This window comes from Pomacea canaliculata, linkage group LG7 (genome assembly GCF_003073045.1).
Source record: "Pomacea canaliculata isolate SZHN2017 linkage group LG7, ASM307304v1, whole genome shotgun sequence".
NCBI lineage: Eukaryota > Metazoa > Mollusca > Gastropoda > Architaenioglossa > Ampullariidae > Pomacea > Pomacea canaliculata.
The window spans coordinates 29,537,929-29,563,911 of NC_037596.1; the positions used below are offsets into that span (position 1 = coordinate 29,537,929).

At 36.1% G+C, this 25,983-nt stretch overlaps 2 protein-coding genes across 5 annotated transcripts in view; both read left to right on the plus strand.

The window, feature by feature from the left end:
* LOC112567604 (cartilage matrix protein-like) overlaps positions 1 to 25,983 on the plus strand; it is a 95,992-nt gene that overhangs the window by 15,893 nt on the left and 54,116 nt on the right. The window lies entirely within an intron of this gene.
* On the plus strand, positions 27 to 9,243 carry LOC112569318. 4 transcript variants are annotated; one of them, XR_003100372.1, is made up of 10 exons: positions 27 to 2,304; positions 2,696 to 2,798; positions 4,060 to 4,201; positions 4,504 to 4,682; positions 5,245 to 5,511; positions 6,148 to 6,480; positions 7,023 to 7,127; positions 7,327 to 7,427; positions 8,489 to 8,653; positions 9,230 to 9,243. XR_003100372.1 is itself a non-coding variant. In XM_025247088.1 (8 exons), exons 3-8 carry the CDS (start codon positions 4,080 to 4,082, stop codon positions 7,525 to 7,527), a joined length of 1,029 nt encoding a protein of 342 aa, XP_025102873.1. In that variant the 5' UTR covers positions 27 to 2,304; positions 2,696 to 2,798; positions 4,060 to 4,079; the 3' UTR covers positions 7,528 to 8,442. The 4 variants fall into 4 exon arrangements, 2 of the variants coding, with proteins under 2 accessions (XP_025102873.1, XP_025102872.1); XR_003100371.1 differs by lacking the exon at positions 7,327 to 7,427 and having other exon boundaries at positions 8,460 to 8,653; XM_025247088.1 differs by lacking the exons at positions 7,327 to 7,427; positions 8,489 to 8,653; positions 9,230 to 9,243 and adding an exon at positions 7,505 to 8,442.

A 25,983-nucleotide genomic window follows, 5' to 3' on the forward strand; every position in this document is an offset into this window, starting at 1 on the left:
GTGACGTTTGTGTGTGACGCTGACAGCAACCCGCCTCCTGCTTCCGTCACGTGGTCAGGGAAAGTGAGGAGCACTACTGGGGAGCTACACATCATAGCAGCACAGCAGACGACACACCAAGATATTTACACCTGTACCGTGGTCACTGAGACAGATGGTGATGATAAGCGTCTACCACTGATGTCATCTTCTCAAATTACACTTATTGTTAAAGGTATTGTCCCACACAAACACACACACACACACATTGTCCGTCGTCTAGCAATGTCACGCGAACAACGGTCCTCTTTCACTACAAGCCTTATAACCAGAAACATTTCGAGCCTCACCGCCGTATTTGCCCGTTTTGTATCGAAGGCTGACTTTCACTTTATTAAGAGAGAGCTGAGGTGAGTACAGTTGTTTGTAATCACTTTGTTCACTATTGTCAGCCTGTCGGCTTCTCTTTAAAGTCACCTTAAGGTCACGTGGGATGTTGAATTGAGATTATTGATTCTATATACAAGTAGACTGATTTTAATAGCATTGTGCAATACAATAGAATACAATACAATACAATACAATACAATACAATACAACACAATACAATACAATACAACACAATACAATACAATACAGTTTAATACAATACAATACAATACAATCCAATCCAATACAATACAATACAATACAATACAATACAACTTTATTCATAACCAGGAGCCATTGTCTTTAGAGCTGTTAAGATTCAAGAGTACGATCCTTGTTAACCTACAGTAGTGGAGCAAGTTAAGCATCTTTTTCCTTACAAATTCTGTGAAATTTATTACAGGTTACCCCGTTTATGGTCTTCCAGAAATGGAATGTTTTTAATATCAGTTTGTTGTATCTGTAGATTACATGGCAACAACTGGATGCTTATTTTTACAGCACACCAAATAAGCGACACGGAGATTGAGTGAACGGCACGTAAAAGATGTTTTCAGTGGGAAGTGAACATCAGCAACATCTGTTCACACTTGAATAACAATGTCAACTGTGTAAACAAGTATTTGTGCAACCTGCGTGTCACATTTAAGTGGCCAGATGCTTTCTTTTTTGCTTTTAACTATAGAGATAGAGGTAGTCTTTTGTTCACGGGGGAGGCTCCTTATTCTCCTAGCCTCAAGCCTGTGAACTGAATTCCACTTTCTCCTCTCCAATCCCGTCCAGCTAACATGAATAGTTCTTAGCATAGCGATCATAGCGATTTTAGTGTTCGTCTAGATTTTTTTATATATAAAATATAATCCATTTTATGTTTCATGACAAAGTGTGATCTTTTTCATCGATTCAAAACGTTGAAACGAGTGTTTTAATATATGAGTGTGAGGATGTCTGCTCTTGCGTGTGTAATCTTTTGAGAAAAAGAAAAAAAGAAAGAAGTCTTTTAAAACAAAGAAACGAGTGAAGTGCATAAATATCTGTATGGGTCGATTCAGAAATGCATTAACTTGCTTAGCCTTTATTCAAGGTTGACACGTCTGTCTACATTTTCCTCGAGAAATGTTTTTATTTCTACTGCAAATTTTGAGTATCTTTTTTCAGTTCTTGTTCTTTCGCCATAATGGTGTTGATATTAAAATGACTTTTATTCCCGCCAATACATTTTATCAGTAAACAAAGGTATATGATTATTTTAGAAATAATCAAACAATAGGTCGCAAGCCTTGATGTTTGAATCATTCACGTACGGAGAAGGCTCGGGCCTCATCGTCCTTGACGACCTGAGATGCACAGGTGAGGAGTCCAGGTTAGAGGAGTGTGACCATGAAGGATTTTATAAACATGATTACAGTCACATTGAGGACGTTGGTAAGATCTGCGACACAGGTGAGAACGAGCTCTTCCTATCTGTTGGTTTCCTGTATGCCATGTTTTTCTAGCTATGCTGAGAGAAACAAAAGGAGTAAAAGAGATATTAATTAAACTAAAATTAACAATTTGAGATGTATAAGGACGCTTTATTTACCTACAAAAATATATAAATGCAACATGCATTTTCATAGCATTAAACCGGTTAGTTTTCATTAAAATATATTTAGGACTTCAGACAAGAGTACACATGAGGATTAATATTTTTGCGATATATTATTATCTCGATAAATTGTTTTCTAAGTTTTGTGACTAATGCCGTTTGTCTGTACAGGATAATGCTGAGATCACACTCACAAGTAATGTTTGATTTAATAACAATGGACCAACCGCATGCCTCGGTCTTCTTTCTCGCACCTGGATCATATAATGCATGTGTTCTAGAAACTCATCATCTTCAGGGGCAGGCAGGTGAGGCATCTGCCTTGGGCTCCGCACTTTCGATTAATATGGTTTGATGCTGAAGTGCTGCTAAAGCTTTTTTAGTTCATTGTTTGTTTGTTTGTTTGTTTGTTTTTGTTAAGGCCACAAATGCTGCTTGTTCGATATGCTTTTTTATTGTATGTTGTCCTTCTTTAACTTGTTGCCTCAACACTTCAGTCGCTTGTTGAAGGTTTTCTAAACGGTTCACTATTTCATTGCTTGTAGTTGTTACAGTGGGAAAGGCTTCTGTGAGTAGGTCTGTCTGTCGCATGACTGCGGTTTACTTTTTGAGTCACATTATCCTTGGGAGTCTGTGTTTTGAGGGGAAATGCTCAACATACTATCGTCGGAGCTAGTTAATGTTTCATCCTTCCTTTAGTCTTTCTTTAGGGGACATCTTTTCTTGAATCAGAAGAAAACAGACAACTAACACAGCCGTACCGCACCCACCGCACGACACAGCTCAGCAGCTTTCCACAGAAGTGAGTACAAGTCACTGCACAGTGTCATCTTTAACTGCCGGACTTTCCTGCTTAGGATTTCACTCATTTTTAACAATAATTGCGTTGGGAATCCATCGAAAGGAAATATTTTGATGCAAACTATAAAACAATGACACTTGAAAGTGTTTAATCCACTCACGCAGGACAGAAAAGTTTTTTTTTAAATGATTATAGACATTTTCTTCACACAGAGACACAGACAGGTGCAGCCTCCGCCCTGTTCATGGCTCACCTCCCTAACGTTATCTATTATTATAGAGAGGGAGAGAGACGAGGAACACAAAACTAGGAGGAAGAAAGATGTATATTTCTAAAAGTTTCCGAAAATAGTTGCTTTCTTTCTTGCTCTTGAGCTGAAAAACACATCTAATACCGTGCATGGCATCACTTTGCCTACCTGTGTTTTTGAGGCAGAATGTCTAGTAGTAACAACTAGAATGAGAATGGCAAAAATATATCAAGTTACCTAGTCATGCATATTTATCTTCGTAGTAGTTCACACACACATTTTATGTATATTATGTGGAATGACAGCAAAGAAAATCACCTAAACAAGCACACACCGCAATAAAAATGAAAGATAAAAATAATGAAAGAGCTCGCGCAGGATTAAAGCAAAATTTTTTTGCATTTTCGATTTCATCTTTCTATTTTTTATTATAAGTGCAATAACAGGAAGAAGAAAACAATGACTTCCGTAAGGTCGTTCTGTATCAAGGTTCTAAAATGTCCTCGATTTCCGTGACAGTGAATCTCTTGTAATGAGGCATGAACTGCATAATCAAAAATACAAACATGGAAGAGTAATCAAGTGTTGAATGGCCCAGTGAATACAAGAGCACAACAGTACAATGCTACTAAGTAGCTCTCATTGCATGCTATTTCCTGTAAACAGCTCACACAATGATAACAATAAAAACCATATCAACAATAAATAAACACATGCTGATTTAATGTACATTTCAGTCTGATTACACACTTTTGGTAAATTAACGCCAAACGCATTTCCATTTTATGAACAGTTTTAAGCCCTGGAACTAATCGTAGAAGCATTTATAGTTTTGGCTACTACAAGTTAGTCTAATATTCAGCTCCTCGTCCACATGAGACTAAGTAATTATTCAGTTTCAAGAGATGTAAATATTTGTTCTGTGTAAATCTTAGATAAGAGTACCCGTGGAGAAAACAGTTGACATCAGATAGAATTGTTTCAATGTTTTGTTGAAAATAATTGTAATAGAACACGTTCGACTGCGTTTGATGGACACCCATGGCATCAGACGAGACAGAGGTCGTGTAGAGATGGAGGTTGGAGGTCAGTGGAGTTCACTGTGTATGTATCCTAACACTGCTCCTGTCATCTGTAGACAGCTCGGCTTCCCGTAAGTTGTTCTCTAATTGAGGTTAATAACAATTGTGACTGATTATTCTAAAAAAAACTATGCAGAAATGAGCTAATAATATACATTTTTAGCGTATGTCTGTGTTATAATGTTTTTAATAAATATATAATTCAGTCTGTTTATCCATCCCTTCTGTATATTTGGCCTATATTTATCCACAATCACTTACTAGACTACTTCAAACATTAACAGATAACATTCTTAAAAACCATAACATTTAAGAAACTGTAAAATAAACCTTGATTTTCTTTTCTAAATAAAAGAAACTTTGCGATGTTCAGGTATGCTGCAATGTTGACAAATGCATCAACACCGGCGAGCAGTTTATTTGGACACAGAGAGCTCCTTGCAAACGAGGTTGCGTTCTATTGTCTCGGGTATGAAGCTAAACTCTTCGACTGCGAGCAGGAGGTATGGTACGGATACTGTACAACGAACTACATCATCACTTGTAGCGGCTGTAAGTTTTGTCTCGTATTTAGTTTACAATTTTATATCTTGAATGTCATATTCAACCAAAAATCACTTTTATTTAAAAAGTCCAAATTTTAGTGCAATTTTTGAACCACTATATCCATTTAAGATAAATCAAATGCTTTTACAGTTTATTGGTAATGAGAATTTTTACTTAAAGCCACACTTGCTATTTGCACAGAAGTAATGTTAATATTTCTCTATTTTTTTTGTGGTATGTAAGCACATTCATAAACTTATCATTCATTTTCATTGCTTATCAATTTTAGGTTAAACCAGTCAGAATGAACAGTCTAAGATTAACGTCTTGAGATTGTATAGAAAAACACTCTTCAGTATAGACTAGAGAAATTGTGTAGGATAGAATAGTAGCATTGTTGTTTGATTCCCAATGTTTACAACACGGTTTTAGTGTTTAAAACAAAATTCATTTAAACAGTTTTATAGAATCTGGGGAAGGGGTATATCACAGGAAAGCTGGATATTAAAATATCATTAAAGTGTACATGTGTTATTCATCTATACGTTTTTTTGCGCCAATTACACAGCTCCTTATCTTCGAATTCTGTATGACAAACACCTTTATCCACCACTGGAGGGAACGAACCTAACACTAGAGTGTGAGAGCCTGCAGTCTGGTCAGTCAAATGTTACCTTCAGGTGGTATAGGTATTCCAGACATTTTAGAAAGTACCTAATCTTTGACAAGGTGACCAGACAACATCAAGGTCTCAAAGTGAGATGCATGGCTGACTATGTCTACGATGGACTCACTTACCGGGTAGTTAGTGACATCCTGGTCATGAATGTTTGCTGTGAGTATAGTCTGGACTTGGACTAGACGACACTTTTGCCTGCATGAAAATAATTTTAAAACTAAAAATATTACTTGAAACTAATGATATATAACAAACAAGTTCAAATGTGTTCTGTAACTCTTAAACTAATGATGCATAAACCCCAGTACAATGATACAATATTACTTGGAAACAGAATACTAACCTTTTATCACTTTTTAACCTCTCAAGAAACCTTGAATAGCTTTCAGGCATAAGTGAACCCGTACATGATTATTGTATTTTGAGCTATTGGTATGAGTTATAGATATAAATATTTTTGACGGATATTTGCTTCACTTGTAGAGTGGACCACACAATGTGAAGTCAAAAGGTTAAGGTAGACTACGTGAAACACAAAGACAAGAAGCTTTCATTTTTTGTAGCTATATTTTCTAATGCTACAGATGACACTAGTTAAATACATTAACTGTTGTCACTTCTTGATGAATGTTGGGAAGTAATGTATCATAGGCGTACATGTCTTAGTGTAATTTGTGTCATGAAAGAGAAACAAGGATAGAGATAGTTTAAGAGTGAAAGTGTGTAAGAGAGAGAATAAAGTAAAAGACAGTAAGAGGAAAGAATTGTTTTACAGTTAATTATTTCCTGTAGGTGCCCCTTCAATAAAGTCCACTAACAGACCGCCGCCAGAGTTATTACACATTGCCGGTGATGAAGGACATCTCAGCATTGAAATGACAGCCTACCCCACCCCTCACCTGAAAAACATGGCGTACCTCGGACAAGTCTTGAATAAAAGTATTAAAGGAAAAAACATTGAAAACTTAGCTCATGTCGACTGCAATGACAGCCTCGTGTCACGTGCTTCAGTCACATGCTCCATCACCGTCTTCAACATCTCACAAATTGCTAAAGGTTTTTACAAGACAGTTTTTAGCAATAGACTCGGGGACCTGCCTTTTATATTCACAGTCAACCGAAATAGTAAGTATTAATCATCTGCAATAAAACAATATCAAAAAGTCATAAAGCGATTTTATTTGAATTCACGAAATATTTAAAAACGTCTCTAATATTTTTTGTTATTGCTTTAGCTGCATTATATATATTTTTGAGGTATGGAGTTTTGAATATGTTTTCAAAGTTAATAAAATAGTTAGAAAGCTTCATGATTGAGCATTTGTTTCTCTTATTTTGCTAAATTTACTACAAGAATATAGACTCCTACAAAAGGAAACCCTATTACAGGGAGCTAACTTTTAGAAACTCGAGCCCTTGACCCAGTCACTTTTGCCTTTACAACTAATTTATGATTTTGATTCCTAACAATAAATGTAATAGTAATACACACTTATACAGTCAATGTTTTATAGATGTTCTACACCCTCATATTGCAGCTATTCAACATAATATTTAATATTATATTAAAAAACTAAAAGGAATACACGTAGAAATTATAGAAATAGAATACTGAATATCCCTTGTAATCACGATTGTGATCTGACCATGTCATTATGCATTAAAAGCCGCTCGCAGTGGAGAAAGATCACGTGTCTTATGGATTGTGGGTAGTTCATCCTTTGGTGGAGTAGTCACCGCTGCAGCAATCTTCCTGGTCTGTCACTTGAAAAGTGAGTTTCTCAGTTTTAGCAACTTTCTTTCTTGAACTAACAAATAATCAAAATTCTAAAACTTATTTTCAACACAGAGCTTAGCTGTTTAGTAAATCATGAGAGATAAACTTTAATATGTGTCTGTTAAAAGGCTACGTTTTGCTGTCAGAGAAAAAGAAAATTTTGAGAGCAAATTGTCTTTCTTTGACCTTACCAGATGCCATGACCATAAAGGGTTACACTAGCTCTTGAGCCATCGAAAAGTTGTCTCCCTGACAGTGAGCTAGCACACGGCGTGCAGAGCATCCCACTAGTCAGGTGAGCAACTGACCTCAAACAATGTCTGGAAGACAGAAAATATACTCTCAACATTTTATTTCTTATTTGACTATCAGATGACGTGGCCGAGAGAAAATGAAAATCAGGCGAAGGGAGTAAACAAACAGCAAACCATACCAAAGTCCCAGTCTAATAAATCTTGAACTTAGCAAACAAAAAGATCCAGGCCAGGATCCATGTTTGAAGAAACAAACCCACAGTTGTCATATGGTTATGTCATCTGGTACAGTTCAAGAAGAAAAAGCACAATATGCATGTGTCATAATACAAATTGATCCAATTGTTTCTTTCCTTTCACTGGAGGAAATTCATACTGCGTGCCTCTTGACCTCTTGGCAAGAAGCAATAAAGAACTGATGGCATTACCAACAGACTGGTACATATAGGGTAGATAGCAACACTGACAACAACAAAGTCATGGTTAGCACCAGTTATCAACAAAGAAGAGATTTACAAGAACAGACAGCATCTCGAAGTAATGAACATCCTTAACTAACTGGAAGTCGTCTTGTCCAAAGATGACAGTTACATGTCAGAATTCAAGATCAGAATTGTAACAACTAAAAGTCCAATGAAAACCACATGCTGGAGATGATTAGGGACAGCAACACAATCAGATTTACTATTAGGTAGTGTACTAATCCTTGATAGTTTCAATCCTGTGTATTCTATGGGTAGGTAGACACCCAGGTGAACAGAAAAAAACTTATTGCCAAACGTTAAATGGACTATCTGTGCCCTGCAGGACTTGCACACAGCAACACGGAAAAGTATGCCTTAGCAAGTCTTAGACCACTACTTTAGGGCAGCATTAATTACTGATACCATATTAAATTGATATTTGTTCGAGCTTTAATATGTGTCTTCTTGTTTTCTGTAAAAATGTGTTTTACTAAAAGCGAGATATTTTCTGTTGAAGGTGCTAGGGTCACAGGAGGTTACATAATAAGGAAGAAAATAATATACTATGAAGCAAGTTGCTGGTTTGATATTCTTATTTCACATGTTTAGTTCCTGAGAGCCTATTAATTGATCAACAGGAAGAAATAAGAGCTGTGTGACAAGAGAGACACATTCAGGGAGGAAACAGTCATCAGGAGTGGGTCTTGAAGAAATGCCAGCTCGAGGTGGGATGAACGTGTATCATGAAGAGAAAACTGACCATCGTGGAAAGAAGACCCGAAATGCAGACAAAGTTGATTCTTGTGAGGCTCTAAAAATAGTCACATGCTCTTTTAATAATAAAGTGCTTTTACGGGTAATTTGTACCTAGATATAAAATTGTATTTAAAAAGGCGTAAATACATCTTGAATTTGTATATATTGCTGAAATATTGTATATATTTGCATAGAACTTGACAAGAATGTCTTCATACATCCTACTTCAAAGTGTTGGTACACCTTGCATTTGAAATAATATCTGTATTACAAGTTTCGGAGTAAAAATAAAGTACACAACGCTTCATTTTTTAGGTAACCTTAGGAATAAAAAGAATTTCATTGTAGGTATTTGTTCACAACACTTTAATGGTAGGGATGCCGGTAGAAAATAAATCCTTTATCCAATTTTTAAAGATGAAATTGGGGATCATACGTCAAAAAGATGTAAAACTAACAAATGTTTATCTTTCCCAATTTTTCTGCACAAAATTTTATTTTGTTCATCCGGTCACCAAGTGCAAAGGTCACAATGTTTGATTTGTTATCGCTTAAGACCTCCCGATAACTGAAGATTGGTTGTAGATGTTTTTATCTCTTACATTGATGTTTCTCTGCTACAGACCCAATTTATGTCAACTACCGAGCTTGCCGAAGAAAAAACACATCTACAGCAATGTTTGAAGTGTCTGCAAGTGGAAAGGCAAAGGAGTAAATAACACCAGAACTGATTTGAAAATTTTGAAAACGGCAAAAAAAAAAAAAAAAAACAAAACAAAGCATGTAATATAGAATAAAATGCATATTGTATTTTGCTTATGATGTGTCAAGACATTATAATTTATAGTTTAGAAGAGATATGGATATATATCTAACTAGAAAAAAAAAACAGTAACCTTAAGGAAAATGAAAATTTTATTTTAATCTTGGTATTACACACCGAAAGAAAACGAAGATCTATTTAATGTTATAATTATGTAGTTATCAGTAGTTAAAATAGTTCTTCATGTAAATTAAAACTGTTAGTTAATCTAAGTTTTGGAATATTTTAAACATTTTTTAACCCTCTATCTAAATAAACAATTTAGTTAAACGTTTTGGTTTCTTGTGAATGCCTTCTGTATTTTTAACGTTTTTTTTATATTAACTCTTTACGCAAAGCTAAAGGCGGTCAAACCCCCTGTACACATGAATTTACCCTTTTTTCAAAAAAAAAAATTATTAAAAAAATAACTAAACAAGATATAAGAACAATTTAAATTGATTATGACAGATCAAAATGTGTAGAAGTGGAACAGTTTTACCTTAATCTTGCTCGAGAACTCACTTTTATGATAATCCTACCAAAATGAGGTATATGAAGTGAAGTTTGGAAAAAGTTTGTTTCCACATTTTAAACATGGCGGGGCCCGAAATTCGGGAGCAAAAGAAAACCATTTTTACACCATTCGTGGTCGAATTATCCTTCATCTGAAGCAGGAATATCTGTGGAATGTTATTTCTGTTTTTATTTGACGTTTTAGATAGATGATGTTCACGATCGTGTACAACCGTAAAGGACAGGTAGTGTAGAATATCGGCGAGACTTCCGTTCAAACGTACGTCCTTCGTCATGAAAGGGAGATAATTGTGTTCAGAAATGCTTAAACTATCTTATTTATCAAGTTTTTCTTTTAAACCACGAGTTATATAGGCCTTTAAAAATTACAACAATTCATCAGCGCAATGTGTATACTCCGTAGACAAGCGAGCGGGGCAAGGTCTGCCACCCGTGTGAGTAAAGAAAGAGTTAATAAACATGTTTCAAATTATATACAAGTATGCTATTTAATATATCATCTGTAATACTATCATTGATCTCTTGTTTGATAGCATGTATGCATGAAAATGCTTGTTATTTTCATGTTTAAAAGATATCATGACGTCTATGTTTAAGAAAAGATTAGACGTCTAGAAACACTCGGAAAGTGTTTGAAAGTGTTGAAAGATAAAAAGTAGAATCGGATGGACGATGCATGTCTCTGTGATACCAGTATCAGTATTTATACACGTACATTAAGTCTTGTGCTAAGATGCTTAAGAACTGCACATAATAAACAATTTTCTTCTTATCACTGCTCTATGTGTTTTTGAACTGGAATACATGAACGACAAACATTAGTGTGTTAAAATTATTTAAGGGAAGATAAGGCATTTTGCCTTGAAACTGATTTGCTCATCACTTTTGTCTAACTAGGGATTTTTACTTCCCTTTAAGTAAAACAGAAATCTTTCTCCTACTTTGCCCTTGTCTCCTGCTTCGTACGGTCACTGGTACAAAGACAAAATTTACTTAAGTCAAAGATGCCTCCTTTATACGAGTTGTGCTACCACCTGTTGGGTATTTTTTTCTGTTAAGCGATTTCAGTTATCTTAAAGATTTAAATGGGTAATACTAAAAGTGGTTCATATTTTGTAAAAGAAAAAAACGTGTGTTCATACATGAATAGGAAGGTTTTGAGGGTGTGTATGAGCGCCATTGTCATTTTGTTGGTGGTGCTGCTAGTGGCGGTGTACTTTATATGTATCTGTGTGTGTGTATAAAAGGTCTGGAAGAATTCTGTTACTGCGCTATGTATTGCACGAAGAAGAGTTTAATATCAAGACAACTAAACTAACATGGGTACACCAGTAAACAGTATATATGTATATTTTCGGAAACGGGAATGCCAGAACAAGTTTTCTGTTGTTTTCAATGCTTTCTGATAAACAACAAAGATTGAAGACAAAGGACTCATTCTAACTGATGTAATCTTTTGTGCCATGCAAGGCAGTGTGCTTCGTTTAGCTTTGTTCATACTCTTTATTGAAACTCGGCTGAATAAGTACAATTTAACAAAGCAAGTTTCAGTTCGCGGAACTCTGTGCTCTTCTCTCAGGCAAACAATGATGAGCGGATGTGTCAGAAGTCTTCCTCACACTTTTCTAGTCACTCGTTCAAGTGGGTGGTACTGGTGAGCTGAGGAGATATAATAGTTTCATGGACTATACACTTTTGAAAAGCTTTTATCTGAGGCAAACAAGCTGACTAGCGGATGTATAAGAAGCCTTCCTCTTTCACGTGATGCTTTTTCTGCTGTCCGCACGTAGATGGTACTGTCGAGGAGAGACAAGAAGCTTGAAGGAATACACAAACTCACATGGCAGTATGAGTAGGGCTACGAGAGTGAACTGTGCAGTAGTAACTGTGTAAAGGTAAAATAGAGATGACTCATGAATACAAGTCAAAGAACTTACGAGAGCAGTCGCATTTAAACTACTAGTTTAACAGCTCCACAACTGGTTTGGCCAGCTCTCTGTTGACCTCATCTACAGTAGCGATGATAAGATGCCACTGAAGTCATCTGTCTTTGAGTAAAGAAAGACTGAAGGAGAACTTTCGGCAATTAGAGAGAGAGAAGCAGGGTTGTCCATGGGACATATTTTTCTATCCCGTCCCATCCCATCCCATGGCAATTTATGCCTGTCCCATCCCGTCCCATCCCACGGGATGTTTCCCATGGGATTCCCATGGTATTAACAATCCTATGGACAACACTGAAAACCACTTCTCGGCTTTTGTTCTATAATTCTTGCTACTTCACATACAATAGATGATTCAGAGGAAAGATTTAAATCCTTGATGAATGAAATAACAGTAAATTTATTTTACAATATCAAGTATCGACTACCATGGGAAATACAAATGTGTGCTGTCCCATCCCATCCCATCCCATGGGACGTTTCCCATGGGATTCCCATGGGATTCCCATTCCTATGGACAACACTGGAGAGAAGGCAATCATTTAGTTGACTTAAATAGAAATTAAAAAATTGATCTCGAAAAATAACTTTGTATCTATATTGCTTCAAACACTAAGGGCAAAGGACTATTATCAACGCATCAGCACTCTTCCTTGTAAAGAATCTTCCTTTTCTGGAGTCGGCAACAGAAAAATATAAAAAAGATGATACAAAACTATATTTCTGAAATTTGTCCTAACCGCCAAAGACTCAGAAATACGAACTGTAATCAAATCGAAACGGAAATATTAAATACAAAGCTAGTACTCAAGTTGGGGATGAAGGTGAAGAGTTGAAAGAAGGTCGCAAGGCAGTCCCACTCAACCCCGAGTGAAAAGTTTGTCAAACAGATCAGAGGGGTTAACCGGTCATTCCTGGTTACCAGGAACACTTTCACTATCAGCTCTGAATCCAGGAAAGTCAAAAACCAACCACCTCCAATCTGTCGAAAAACAAAATTAATAGAAAAGAAAGTAATGGTCAAGGGCACAAATGTACGCTGAAAACGCGCTAACAACGTGCAAATAAAACATTTAAAGTCATACACATATTTTTCTATGTACATCTATAAGATAATCATGTACAATGGCTACCTACACATATAATAAGAACACCCAAAAGAGAAATATTAGCTGGTTCGACATAATTTCGACCACAACAACCTGCCATAATTGAATAACAATGAAAGTCTTTCTTTCACATTAAGAATACAATGTAAGTAGATCACTGACCCAAACTATCCGACAAAATACAGATTATCTGACCTCTATCCTAGAAAAAAGATTAACAAAGCTCCTTACATAAAATACAATAAATTATTTTACACAAACACATATGAGTACTGATGAAAGACTATTAAGTCACATCGGTTCTTAGATTCACAGGCATTTAGAGAAATGAAAAGCAAACAAGTCAGATGGGAAAGCTTGGAATTTAGTGACACGAGAAATTACTGTTGTGTTTTATATCAGTGCTAACTGATAATTATTTCAAAGGTGCAGATGTAGGTCTTAAAATGGCTTATTGTGATTTTCTGACGTTGAAAGAACCAGACGACCTAACACGTGACGTAAAACAAACTGATAAACATCACAAGACTGCCAAGATTTTGCCACCACGAATTCCGACTACATGAATGTACACTACGTGTGCCACACCTTAAGTTTTCTTTCTTGAGCAGAAAGTTGATTCAAATTTTAGTGACATCCTAAAACTTCGCAAACTCCGCACGTCGATACGATTGAAGCGGTACAAGAACACAAAGCTGTCACCTGGATGACTTTTTCAAGAAAACTACACAAACAACACAAAAAGGTAAGAGTTTGACTGTACAACATCTATCTTATCAGTTGCTAATTTTTACAATTATTGTCGATTATTCGTAATTGTCACTAAAGAGTGAGGGTAGGGCTGTAGTGTGGTTTGCACATCTGCTTGTACTTTAGGAATGACGTCACTTCTCTCTAGGAATTGCGTCATTTACGCGGGTGCGGATTGGAGCTTAGACTTGTGGTGGCTGTGAGGTGTGATTGGCTGTAGTGTGTCATGTGGCTTGATTGACGAATGGAAGCATGTTGACAGAAAGATCTAGATGCCAGCTCAGCGTTTTTGGCTAGAAACTTCTGGGAAGTGACATCAGCGTCTGGGTCTTTCGCATGTGGCTCTTGTGGAGTAAAGTTGTCGGAGGTCGGCTCAAAGCTGTCGAAGTACCAGCAGCTGTTTGATGAAACCAGTGAAAGCTGAATCTGGTGAGTGAGTGTCGGTCTCTGAGAAGTGCTGCAGTCGAGTCAACGCCCAAGCAACAAAGACATTTGAACACAGCTAAGTGGCGTGTGCATGAGATGTACGGGGAGAGTGAGTGTAGTGTTGTGTGTTTGTCCGTTAAGGTTAGATCTGGCTCACGAGTTATCTGGATTAGTAGTAGGAGTGTAGGTAGGTAAACGGGAGGACCTTAGAGTACGAGCTAAGATAGGGAAACAACTTATTGCAAATTTACTTATTCTTGTGTATTCCCTTTTATATTTTTGGGAAATTATAGTAATCTCTAAAACGTACTAAACTGCCTCGAGCTGTGTTTTCATTGGGGTGATGCATGCTGGGGGCTCGAAAAGCTAATCCTAGAGTGTAAAGCAGCAATTTAGTATAAGTGACATGTCGACGTAATTTGTTGGGGTGTCGACGGTGTGAACAGCCAGGGTGGCAAAAATCATACCTCTACCAGATCTGCGGACTCCGACCCAGAGTTTACGACAGTCATTTTTTATTATGCGGATGACGAGCGCAGCCATTAAAACGGATAAGTAAGGTTCTGCTGTGTGTGTCGCTTGGGACTGCATGAAGTAGTCTTAATTTTTGCACCAAAATCTATATTTTGAACCGAGATTTACCCAGCTTTTGATAATATCTCTTTCGTAAAACTTTAATATAGTAAAGGGATTTTTTCAGTATAATTGCGTGGAAGTGTTTCCCGTGCAGAAAGAGACTTTCATACAGACAGATTCCCTTATTTGGTCTTAAACACAGATTCATGACCTTTTGTGTCAACTGTACGATTATTTTATTTTCCCGTATTTGGTCCATCGAAGAAAACCGAATAACACTATCTTTAGGAAAGAGTCCAAAATCCATCTTTATCCTCTCTGTTTCTTCTAATCTCTGTGACACTTTCGTAGACTTAGGAAAAAGCTTCAGTGCGCGGAACTCTGTGCTCTTATCTCAAGCAAATAATATCAAGTAGATGTCAGAAGTCTTCCTCTCTCTAGATGGTACTAACGACCGGAGGACATACAAGAAGTTTGATGGAACACACACACACACACACACATATGACAGTATGGGTAGGGTTACAAGAGTGAACTGTGGAGTAGTGAGTGTGTAAAGGTTTCGCGCATGGATGTCTCATGAATACAAGTCAATGAGCTAAGAAGTGCAGTCCAATTTTTAACAATTCTAATAGAAAAAAGAGACAAGAGAAAAAAGTACTGACTGTGCATGGACAAACCTGAAAATACGTAGATCACAGACATCACGGAAGAGCTCAGGAGAAACAAAAATCTGTTTTTCCTGGTTTCCAAAGTAAACTGAAAGCGACAAATCAGCCTAGCTGTGTTCTAACATAAAAATATAGTGTAAATAGTACAGTAAAGTAGCGTATAGTAAATGCTCCAAAATATAATATCTTCACAAATATTATTGGTCGGTTCACTGTTGACCTCACCTACAGGAGCGATGATAAGATGCCACTGAAGTCATATTCGTTGGCTAAAGATAGACTGAAGGATAGATAATGTTATTTAGGAAGATCACAGAGAGAGGGAGAGAGAAGGAGATGTTTCCTACTACCAAGCTTTCCTACAGCAGGTAGCTGCACCTACCTGGCTTTCTGGCTGCTCTCTGTAGGACTAGGGTCACATTTTAAATTTGCTGTAACTGCTATTTCATCGATTTAAAATTGGTTTCTGTTAATTAATTTCAAAAGCCCTTTCATTCGACTTTTTTTGTTTCTTCTTATTATAATGGAAAAAAGAGTCAAAGATTTGTAATTGAATAACACGTTAGATTTTTTAAAAGTAATTTTGACAGAAAACATTGAAACAAAATTAATTCGAATTCGGCAGGAAAGTTAAACACTGTAGTAGTAACGAGCTAGCAGATTTACTAATAAATAAAAATAAAAATAAATATTACAATTGAGCACTTCGTTCGAAAGATAAAATTGTTTTAGTGTAGTGACTGACTACTCAGTCTGTACTCAGGCAGCTGTCATAGCAGATTGCAGGTTCTATATTTTCGCTTGTCTTACATACACATGCTCTTTGATATTATTATTAACAATTGAAAAAGACAAAAGTAGACAGTTGCCCCAGAAAAAACTTATTTATATTTGTATTATTAAATCGTAATTCATATTCAAGAAAATGTACCCCGTCTTTCTAATAGACAACTTCACAGATATTAAATATCGAAGAATGAAAACTCGAATCAAAAAGGAACTTACAATCCCTGCACCCTAATATTCATAAAAATAGAAATAAATTTTACGAAAAAAATAATAACCACCTCTTTTGCACGGAAACAAATTAGTTAAAGCTAAATAAACAAAATAAAATGTTTAATCACCAAATAAATATAACAGACAATTTACAACACGATGTAAATACTATCCGGTTTGACTAAATGTATGCTACAAACACCTAATAGTTTAATTAATCAAACTACTAAAGTCTTACTGAAACGCTTGCAATAAAAATACATCACTGACTACTCCTACCACCACCACCACTACCATTTTTCTTTTAAATACATCTATCTATAACATATGAACAATTCATCAGCCCCCCCCCCCCCCAAAAAAAAAAAAAAAAAGAAAACAAAATCCAAAAAAACTCCGTCCCTCTCTCACACTCTTGTGTTCCTTCTTTTGACCACACAAAAACGGACAGACACACTTCAAGAGATGCTTTTTTATCTGATTTCTTTCCGCTTTGCCTTCCTTGAAGCAGTCACACTACAGTTTCTGTCCATGTACCCACCATCCTTTCCCATAAAAAAAATGAGACGAGTACCGACCGAGGGACGAATGATCGCCTGACACTCGTGCCGTGCTAAGCGCCGGCATTACAAGGAAAGGACCTCTTCCCTAAATTCGTTCTTTGGTGTTTACAGAGATTATTGTTGCTCATCCTTGTCCTCAGTCGTGTCAGGATTGACTTCCTACCAAGTGGTTATATAAGCGCAGTACACTGGAATACAGGACAGCGAGTCGCCTGGTGTATTCTTCTTTAAGGCATACTGTAAGTATATTAGTCTTTATGTACTAAGAACATTCTAATTACTAACGAAAACTGACAGTAAAAATAACAATAGTAATAGAATAGTAATTAAAAATCTCGCGATTAATTGTCATGCTCGTGAAAGAGGATGCTGTCAGCATTCGAGAGAAAAAAATAAAAATAAAAAAAAAACACGCAAAAAAGAGCGCTGACTTTCAGTACACTAAGTCATATGTCAATGTTCCAACATTTAAGCTGTAAAAGTAATATGTTGCATCAAAGCCTCTATTTTGTTAGGTGAAATTACTTGCGGGCATTGTGTTACACTAAGCCTGATGTTGAGCTTAGTTCAGTGTGCTGTGTAGTTTTAATACAAACAAAGGCGCGCTTGTACACTACACGTACACACCGGGACATCGTAGTCAAACAGAAACCGTTATTCGCCATTATACATCTCTTTCTTCTCTTCAGATTTCTTATGTAACATCGCATTTTAACCTGTGCATCTGGGACAACAAATAAACATGACGATGTTCGTGGTAACATCTGCTTTTGCAGCTTTTCTTCTCGTAATCACTTATGTCGGTAAGGTGTCCTTTACAATAATCATCACTTATGACAGTTTAATATAGTTTCATATAAAGCAATAAAGACACAGGGCTTCTGCTTACGCAAGAAATTACGTACAGTACGCATTAAAAGTTCGGAGGACCCCTTCAATTTTCGTAAATGGGGTCCCCTCCAAAGTTGCGCGAAGAACAGGGACCCCTTAAAAATCTGAAGAAGGGGTCCCTGGGACCCCAAAGAATTTAGCCTTAGCAGAAGCCCTGAAGACAATTTCTTTTTTAGTGTCAGCTGTCTCGCAAATTCACTTATTTATTCTAAAATAACCAAAATAATGTTTTCATGATCAGATCCCTTTGCCGTAGGTCGTTACTAATTAACTTTCATGATTGATCAGATGCACAGGTTTATGGCCGGCTTATGAATGGAACTGCCCCGTGGAATGGCCGCCTTGAGATGTTCTACAAAAGTAGATGGCGCAACGTCTGTGCCTCTCAGTTTAGGAAACAAGAGGCGCAGGTGGCCTGCAGGATGATGGGCTTCAACACGTGTGTAATTTGATGTAGTCTTATGTTGATGTGCTGTGTAATTATATTTGTTTTGCATGTCATATTCAAGAAGTGCAGTTAATAAATATAAATCTTTGAAAGAATTTTCTTTCGTAATGATATGGGTTTTGTCTTATTCTAACGACTGAGCTCAGTACTATTTTAAAATTACTTTTTACATTAGGTTAAAATACTTTACACCTGTGTGTGTGTGTATATATATATATCTAAGCAGGTCTCTGTGTGTGTGTGTTAGGTGGTTCCCAGTCACTTAATCCCCAGACACTTCATCCCCGACACTTCATCCCCGACACTTCATCCCCTAGACTTTTAATCCCCAGACACTTCATCCCCAGACACTTAATCCCTAAACTAAATCTTTAACTATAAAAATTATGAAGTCAGCGAAAAATTTAATTGAAATTCAAATTCAAATCATGCTTTTAACTTCAACGTCATTTGAACATCTACAACATTAGTTAAAGTTCATATAAGCTAGAAAATTTAATGTTCTTCAACAATATGATATGAAAATTGTTATTGAGTGTTGGGGATGAAGTGTCGGGGATGAAGTGTCTGGGGATTAAGTGACTGGACACCGTGTTAGGTATTTGCTTCGAACAGAAAAACGGAACATTAAGTGGCTTTAAAAGAATGAATTCTATTAAAACAATAAAACAAGTTACGTTCAGAAATATCCGCTATATATATATTGGCTGGCTAAATAATAAAATAATAATAATAAAATAGTAAATAATAAAAGCAATATGTATAACCTGATTCCGAAATAAAGTGTTAATTTCGACTTCAAATTGCGTGTATATTGAAATGTATCTTTTGTATGTCAGTACATGTAATAGGTCAATAGACAAACATTTTGACTGTCAAACAGGTCGCAAGTTTTCGCCGTGGATACAAAGAGCTTCGAGTTCAAGGAAATCTATTTATTCCTTGATAGCCTGAGGTGCACGGGCGAGGAGACCAGCTTAGAAAATTGTTACCATTTACGGTTTTCCTCGGACAGCTACTGCTCAGAAGTCGTTGCTATCACCTGCAACACAGGTAAGAACCTGCTGTTTCTATTCTCTTGTCTGCATTCGAAAAAAAGGAAGATAATATAAAGAATAAATTCATCGCATTAGGCATATTCTATCCAAAAATCCTAGAATGGTAACTTCATTTTCCTTAGAAAAGAGGTATCAAGCCTGCAAGAATGTTTAGAAATGTAGCTGACACACTTGATGTACCTTTTACAACAAACAACATTTTAACACCTAACAATATTGCTTTTAAATGAGTTTAGGACTGAATACGACAATACATGTGACGGATATATAAATATATTTTGCGATGTGCATGGATTATATATGGATATTTGGACTCTGTTTTTTTGTGTGTATATAGGAATTCTTTTGTCTGCACAAATACAAACATGGTGATGTTCGACCCCATATAAAAGTAACCTTAATCTGGAGTACAGTCGACATGTCTCAATCTTTCTTTTTGCAGAGAGACTATTGGATGCTTGTGTTTTAAAATACTCTATTTTCTGTTTGTTTTATGTTAAAAGTTCTTAAGCTGTTATTAAGTTATAGTATAGACTATAGAGCAACGTTGATTGCTAAAATTGTAGAAAAAATTGGCAATAATAAATGAAACCATTTCACAGACCCCAACTGACTTAGTGTGTCAGTTATTTAATTCTAAAAACTGCAGTTGTAATCTCTACTGGATTGTGCATCACACGTATTATACTTTCCAGATATAAACAGACATAACATAAAATGAGTTTTTAAATTACTGGATTTTAGAAAATAATTATAATACTACTATTACTATTATATTACTGTGTAACCTGCTGTCATGACAATTATTTTAACATACCATATAAATATGTAGCATATTCTTGAGAAGCAAAAGAACACACATGAATTTGAACAACTAGGAACTGTTTAAAAATTTCAATACAACAACAACAACAACAACAACAACAATAATAATAATAATAATAATAATAATAATAATAATATTAATAATAATAATAATAATAATAATAATAATAATAATAATAATAATAATAAGGATTATTATTATTATTTAAAGTGAATGTTTTTAAGTGTTGTTATCTTGATAAAATACAGGTTAGTTTACTCCAGTGGTTCTCAAAGTATTTCGGACCGCGGACCACTTTACTTAAGTAAAAGCTATGGCGGACCACCAAGGCCTAAGTAAAAAATATGGCGGACCACCAAGGCCTAAAAATCAGTCTGTACTAAGAATTTCAAATTTAAATTACCGCATTTGTTTCATTTTAATTCAAAACTAAATCCTTTTGTAAAAGTAAAATAGTAATAAGTTGACATAAAACTACGTATACCTCGTTCTTTGTAATTAAAATGTTAATGCGAGGAACGCATCACTTTAAACATCACTTCGCTGACATATAACGACTGTCAGCCGCGGACCACCTGACTTATGCCCACGGACCACTAGTGGTCCGCGGACCACACTTTGAGAACCACTGGTTTACTCCAGGCCTTATGCTATTACCTCTTTGCTTTGAGAACATGAATTACTACCATCTACTTTCACGAAACCTAAGTAAATCTCTGATATATTGCTTTTTAAAAAATTCCCAGAACACACACGACTGCGTTTTAAGGATATCAAGGACATGACACATAACAGAGGTCTTCTACAGGTAGACATCGGAGATGGTCATTGGGAGACACTGTGTGTGTCGTCTAACATCACTGCCAGTGTCGTCTGTAGACACCTCGGCTTACAATCGTGAGTTCTTTTCTCTCTGTTAGGGTTACATTCTGTGTAAAGATAACTAATAATCATTCTACTGAAATTACATAACTCGAAGGACGAGTCATTTGGAAATTTAACGATTCACACACACACACACACACACAAGCAAGCACGCACACACACAGAGTTAAAAGACATGTCCCAAAATGTCCCCCCGTCAGTCCATCTATCCATATATCTCTATCCTCTCCTAATGAAAACACTTGACACGAGTTTCTTCAGCGTTACAAAGCGATCTCACGTATAAGAATATAGCGGGGAAAAAATTAGGAAAAGGCTATGACACTTCCTTTGTTCCATAAAGAGTGTTTTTCTTTTGACATAAAATATCGCTTATAAAGGAAGAATGTTCTCGTCTGAAGGACACGCTAATCTATTTATTTATCTAACTTCGCACGCTACAGATGCTTAACACTAAAGTTCGTATGACTTAAGAACCCATGGACCATGTTAATTAAAATTTAATAATAACCCTGACAATATTTCAAGAAAAGGGCATTTTGCAATGTTTAGGCAAGCAGCGATTGTGAGACAACTACCTGATGAGAGATACTATGAAATGGTTGGAAGAATAACCAATTTGATATTTTGCCTCGGGAATGAGGCAAGCATTTTTGAGTGTCAGCTTGAGATGAGTCGTGACGTATGCCAGGATTACATCCTTTGCACTAACTGTAAGAACTTTTCTTTTACAAATACAAAGCTCATCAATGTGTTTACCATTTATATGTTAGACTGCATGACAGAAAACTGCAAGTTTGCATGTTAAATGCAGATAGAAAATATTTTAATTCTTTTATGTTACATATCTGGGTAAATGTGAAAATCTTACAACACTTTTCTTTCTGAAAATGTAGTTAAGTAAATAGAATCTCCTTTTGTGAAAAAAAATTAACCACTACTACTGCCTCTTCCTTATTATATGCTTTGTTAACTTGATTCTTTTTTTCACTAAAATTCATTTTATTAATCTATTTATTTATTTTTTTAGATACTCTCGACGATAAGTGTTGTATAGTTACTTTCCTTTTACATTTTCATACATGCTTATGTGAAATCTGTCTAACCCTCACCAGTGCCGAGATCTGACTGCTCTTAGTTAACGGAAAGTTGTGTATACACGAATATCAGTTTCAAGATAGGTTATAGATCAGACCTGGGCAAACGCCGGCCCGCGGGCCGGATCCGGCCCGCCTCCTGTCTCTGACCGGCCCGCCCGCTGGCCGCCCACCAGTAAATATACTATATATACAGTATTGGGTAAAACTGAGTTAACTATATTAGTCCGGCCCTCTAGAACCATACCAGTTTCTCATCCGGCCCTCTAGAACCATCCCAGTTTCTCATCCGGCCCCTTGGGAAAATTAATTGCCCACCCCTGTTATAGATCGTAGCTAGGATTTGTTTTTGTATACGTTATTTTGTTTTGTTTAGTAAAAAAATAGGCAGACTTCTTCAGGCAAATCATTTTGTTTATTAGTATTTTAGAATGTGCATTTGTGTGACCCTGCAGGTGTGTCGGAAGGGAGTGAGCGAGAGACACTCCGCGGTGTGTAACGTTTTGGGAAGAGTGCGTTACTAATGTTTGCGAGCGTGCAAAAACATCGACATGTAAAACACTCTTCTACCCTTTTTCATACAAAAATATCAGGGCAACATCAACACATTTAATGTTTTAAAAATAAAAGGCAATGTAATGTGACAGAAAACGATGAAAATAGTTCTACCCTCCGACATTTGACACTCCGTTCATCAGGTAATCCGATACGAGCAGTGAAACGACTCGGTGTCCACACACACACACTATAGGCGTAGAAATCCGACGAATTATAGCCAGGATTGTGTATCGTCGGTAAGGACCTTTATTCGGTGAATTATATCCAAACAAATCCCAAGTCAGTTATGTCTGAACGTGTCCAAACAGGCGAAACGTTAATGGTGGAAATCAAAGTTCGACAGAGGATGGCGACTGAGTACAACCCTTTGGCAGGTGCAGTTAGCGACTGTTAAGTACAAGATGCCAGTACGTCCAAGGTCTGTCTTCCATAAAGATACCCGCTGTATCCCTTGTGCTGGTGTATAATAAATAAGGTTACCCCTCGCCACCTTTTCTTACGTAAAAAAACCCTCATTGAATGACGTCATAATGTTCACGTAGAGATTGCGTCGTCAGACGCGTGACTGTTCTCCCATGGTACCCAGCTCAGACCTATGGCCTGAGACAACAAACAACTAAAATAACTAGAAACAGTATTGGCCTTGAATCACGACTCGTTACACGGTGTTATACATTCGTTTGTCATACAATGTTACAATAATACAATACTGTATATGAAACAGTAAGAGATTTAGTAATTGAGCAATGTTTCAACTTAAAAAATAACAGAAAGTTTAATACAAAACGACAGTTGTAAATCAAACAGTATTTAGCTAACGTAGGACGGTAGTAACCAAATAATTATCAAATAAAAAAGTGTTCAGAATCTGCCCATATATGTTAATTAATGTGGAATGAAATCTAGGCATAGATGGGAAATATATGTAAAATGCATACATAGGTTTATTTCATAAAACATGTTGTAAGGAGCAGCATGACAAGGTCGTTGGCTACAAATTTCTCTAAAGGTATTTTGGTTTTACTTTAGCAATCGTAATGTACTATGGTTTTGTTTAGAACATAATTATGGTAAGCAGCAATAAGACAAGGTAGTTGATAGTCTTTCTCTCAATTTTAGTTGAATGACAAAAAGAAACCTTTTGTTTTGTAACAGCTCCTGTCAACATCATTACAAACAGTAGCAGATGTCCGTTAATGGAGGAAACAAATGCTACTTTACAGTGTGTGGGCAATTATAGTGTCGGTAAGGTGTACTTTACAATAATCATCACTTATGGCAGTTTAATATAGTTTCATATAAAGCAATAAAGACATTTTCTTTTTAGTGTCAGCTGTCTCGCACATTCACTTATTTATTTTTAAAATAACCAAAATAATGTTCTCATAATCAGATCCCTTCACTTTTTAAAGATTTAACACAATAGTGTCTGACAGAAATTAACAGCAGAACACGAAGGTTTGGATGTACAAATATGTTGGTAATAAGGTTTGCTGTAGGTCGTTACTAATTAATTTTCATGATTGATCAGGTGCACAGTCTCATTTCCGGCTTATGAATGGAACCGCCCCGTGGAATGGCCGCCTTGAGATGTTCTACAAAAGAAGATGGCGCAAAGTCTGTGCCAGAAAGTTTGGAAAACAAGAGACACAGGTGGTCTGCAGGATGCTGGGTTTCAACACGTGTGTAACTTGATGTAGTCTTACGTTTATGTGCAGTGTAATCATATTTGTTTTGCATGTCATATTCAAGAAGTGCAGTTAATAAATATTAAGCTTTGAAAGAATTTTCTTTAGTAATGATATGGGTTTTGCCTTATTCTAACGACTGAGCTCCATACTATTTTAAAATTCCCTTTTTCATTAGGTTAAAATACTTTATACGTGTGTGTGTGTATATAAGCACGGCTCTCTCTCTCTCTGTGTTAGTTATTGGTTTCGAACCAAAAAGGGAACATTAAGTGGTTTTAAAGGCATGAAATCTTTTAAAACAGTAAAACAATTTACGTCCATAAATATCCGCTTGGCAGATTGAAAAATATATTGGCTGCCTAAGCCTTCATTAAATAATAAAAGCAATATGTATAACCTGATTCCGAAATAAAGTGTTAATTTCGACTTCCAATTGTGTGTACATTGAAATGTCTCTTTTGTATGTCGGTAAATGTAATAGGTCAATAGACAAACATTTTGACTGTCAAACAGGTCGCAAGTTTTCGCCGTGGATACAAAGAGTTTCGAGTTCAAGGAAATCTATTTATTCCTTGATGGACTCTCGTGCACAGGCGAGGAGACCAGCTTAGAAAATTGTAGCCATTCATGGTTTTCCGTCAACAGCTACTGCTCAGAAGTCGTTGCTATCACCTGCAACACAGGTAAGGACCGGCTGTTTCTATTCTCTCGTCTCCATTGGAAAAAGGGAAGATATTTTAAAGAATAAATTCATCGTATTTGGCATTTTCTATGCAAAAATCCTAGAATGGTAACTTCATTTTCCTTAGAAAAGAGATATCAAGCCTGCAAGAATGTTTAGAGATGTAGGTGATACACTTGATGTACTTTTTACAACAAATAACTTTTTAGCACCTAACAATATTGCTTTCAAATGAGTTTAGGACTTAATGCGAGAATACATGTGACGGATATATATATATATATTGCGATGTCTGTGGATTCTATACGGATATTTTGATTCAGTTTTTTTGTGTGTATATAGGTATTCTTTTGTCTGCACAATACAAACATGGCGATGTACGACCCCATATAAAAGTAACCTTAATCTGGAGTACAGTCGACATGTCTCAATCTTTCTTTTTGCAGAGAGACTATTGGATGCTTGAGTTTTAAAATACTCTATTTTCTGTTTGTTTTATGTTAAAAGTTCTTAAGCTGTTATTAAGCTATATTGTAGAGCAACGTTGATTGCTACAATTTAAAACAAAATGGCAATAATAAATGAAACCATTTCGCAGAGCCCGATTGACTTAGTGTGTCAGTAATCATGAGTCAGTAATTACAAATACAAAAATCATCAATGTGTTTACCATTTATATGTTAGAGCTAATGATAGAAAACTACAAGTATGCATGGTAAATACAGGAAGGAAATATTTTAGTTCTTTCATGTTACATATCTTTGTAAATGTGAAAATCTTACAACACTTTTCTGAAAATGTAGCTAAGTAAATAGAAACTCCTTTTTTTGAAAAAAAAATTAACCACTACTACTGCCTCTTACTT

What these genes read in the sequence shown, in the direction of transcription:
- LOC112569318 (XM_025247087.1), top strand. Translation starts at nt 4,080, where the DNA reads ATGGACACCCATGGCATCAGACGAGACAGAGGTCGTGTAGAGATGGAG. An exon ending in TGTAGACAGCTCGGCTTCCC is followed by an intron (nt 4,202 to 4,503) that starts GTAAGTTGTTCT and finishes TGCGATGTTCAG; the next exon opens with GTATGCTGCAATGTTGACAA. An exon ending in CCTGGTCATGAATGTTTGCT is followed by an intron (nt 5,512 to 6,147) that starts GTGAGTATAGTC and finishes TATTTCCTGTAG; the next exon opens with GTGCCCCTTCAATAAAGTCC.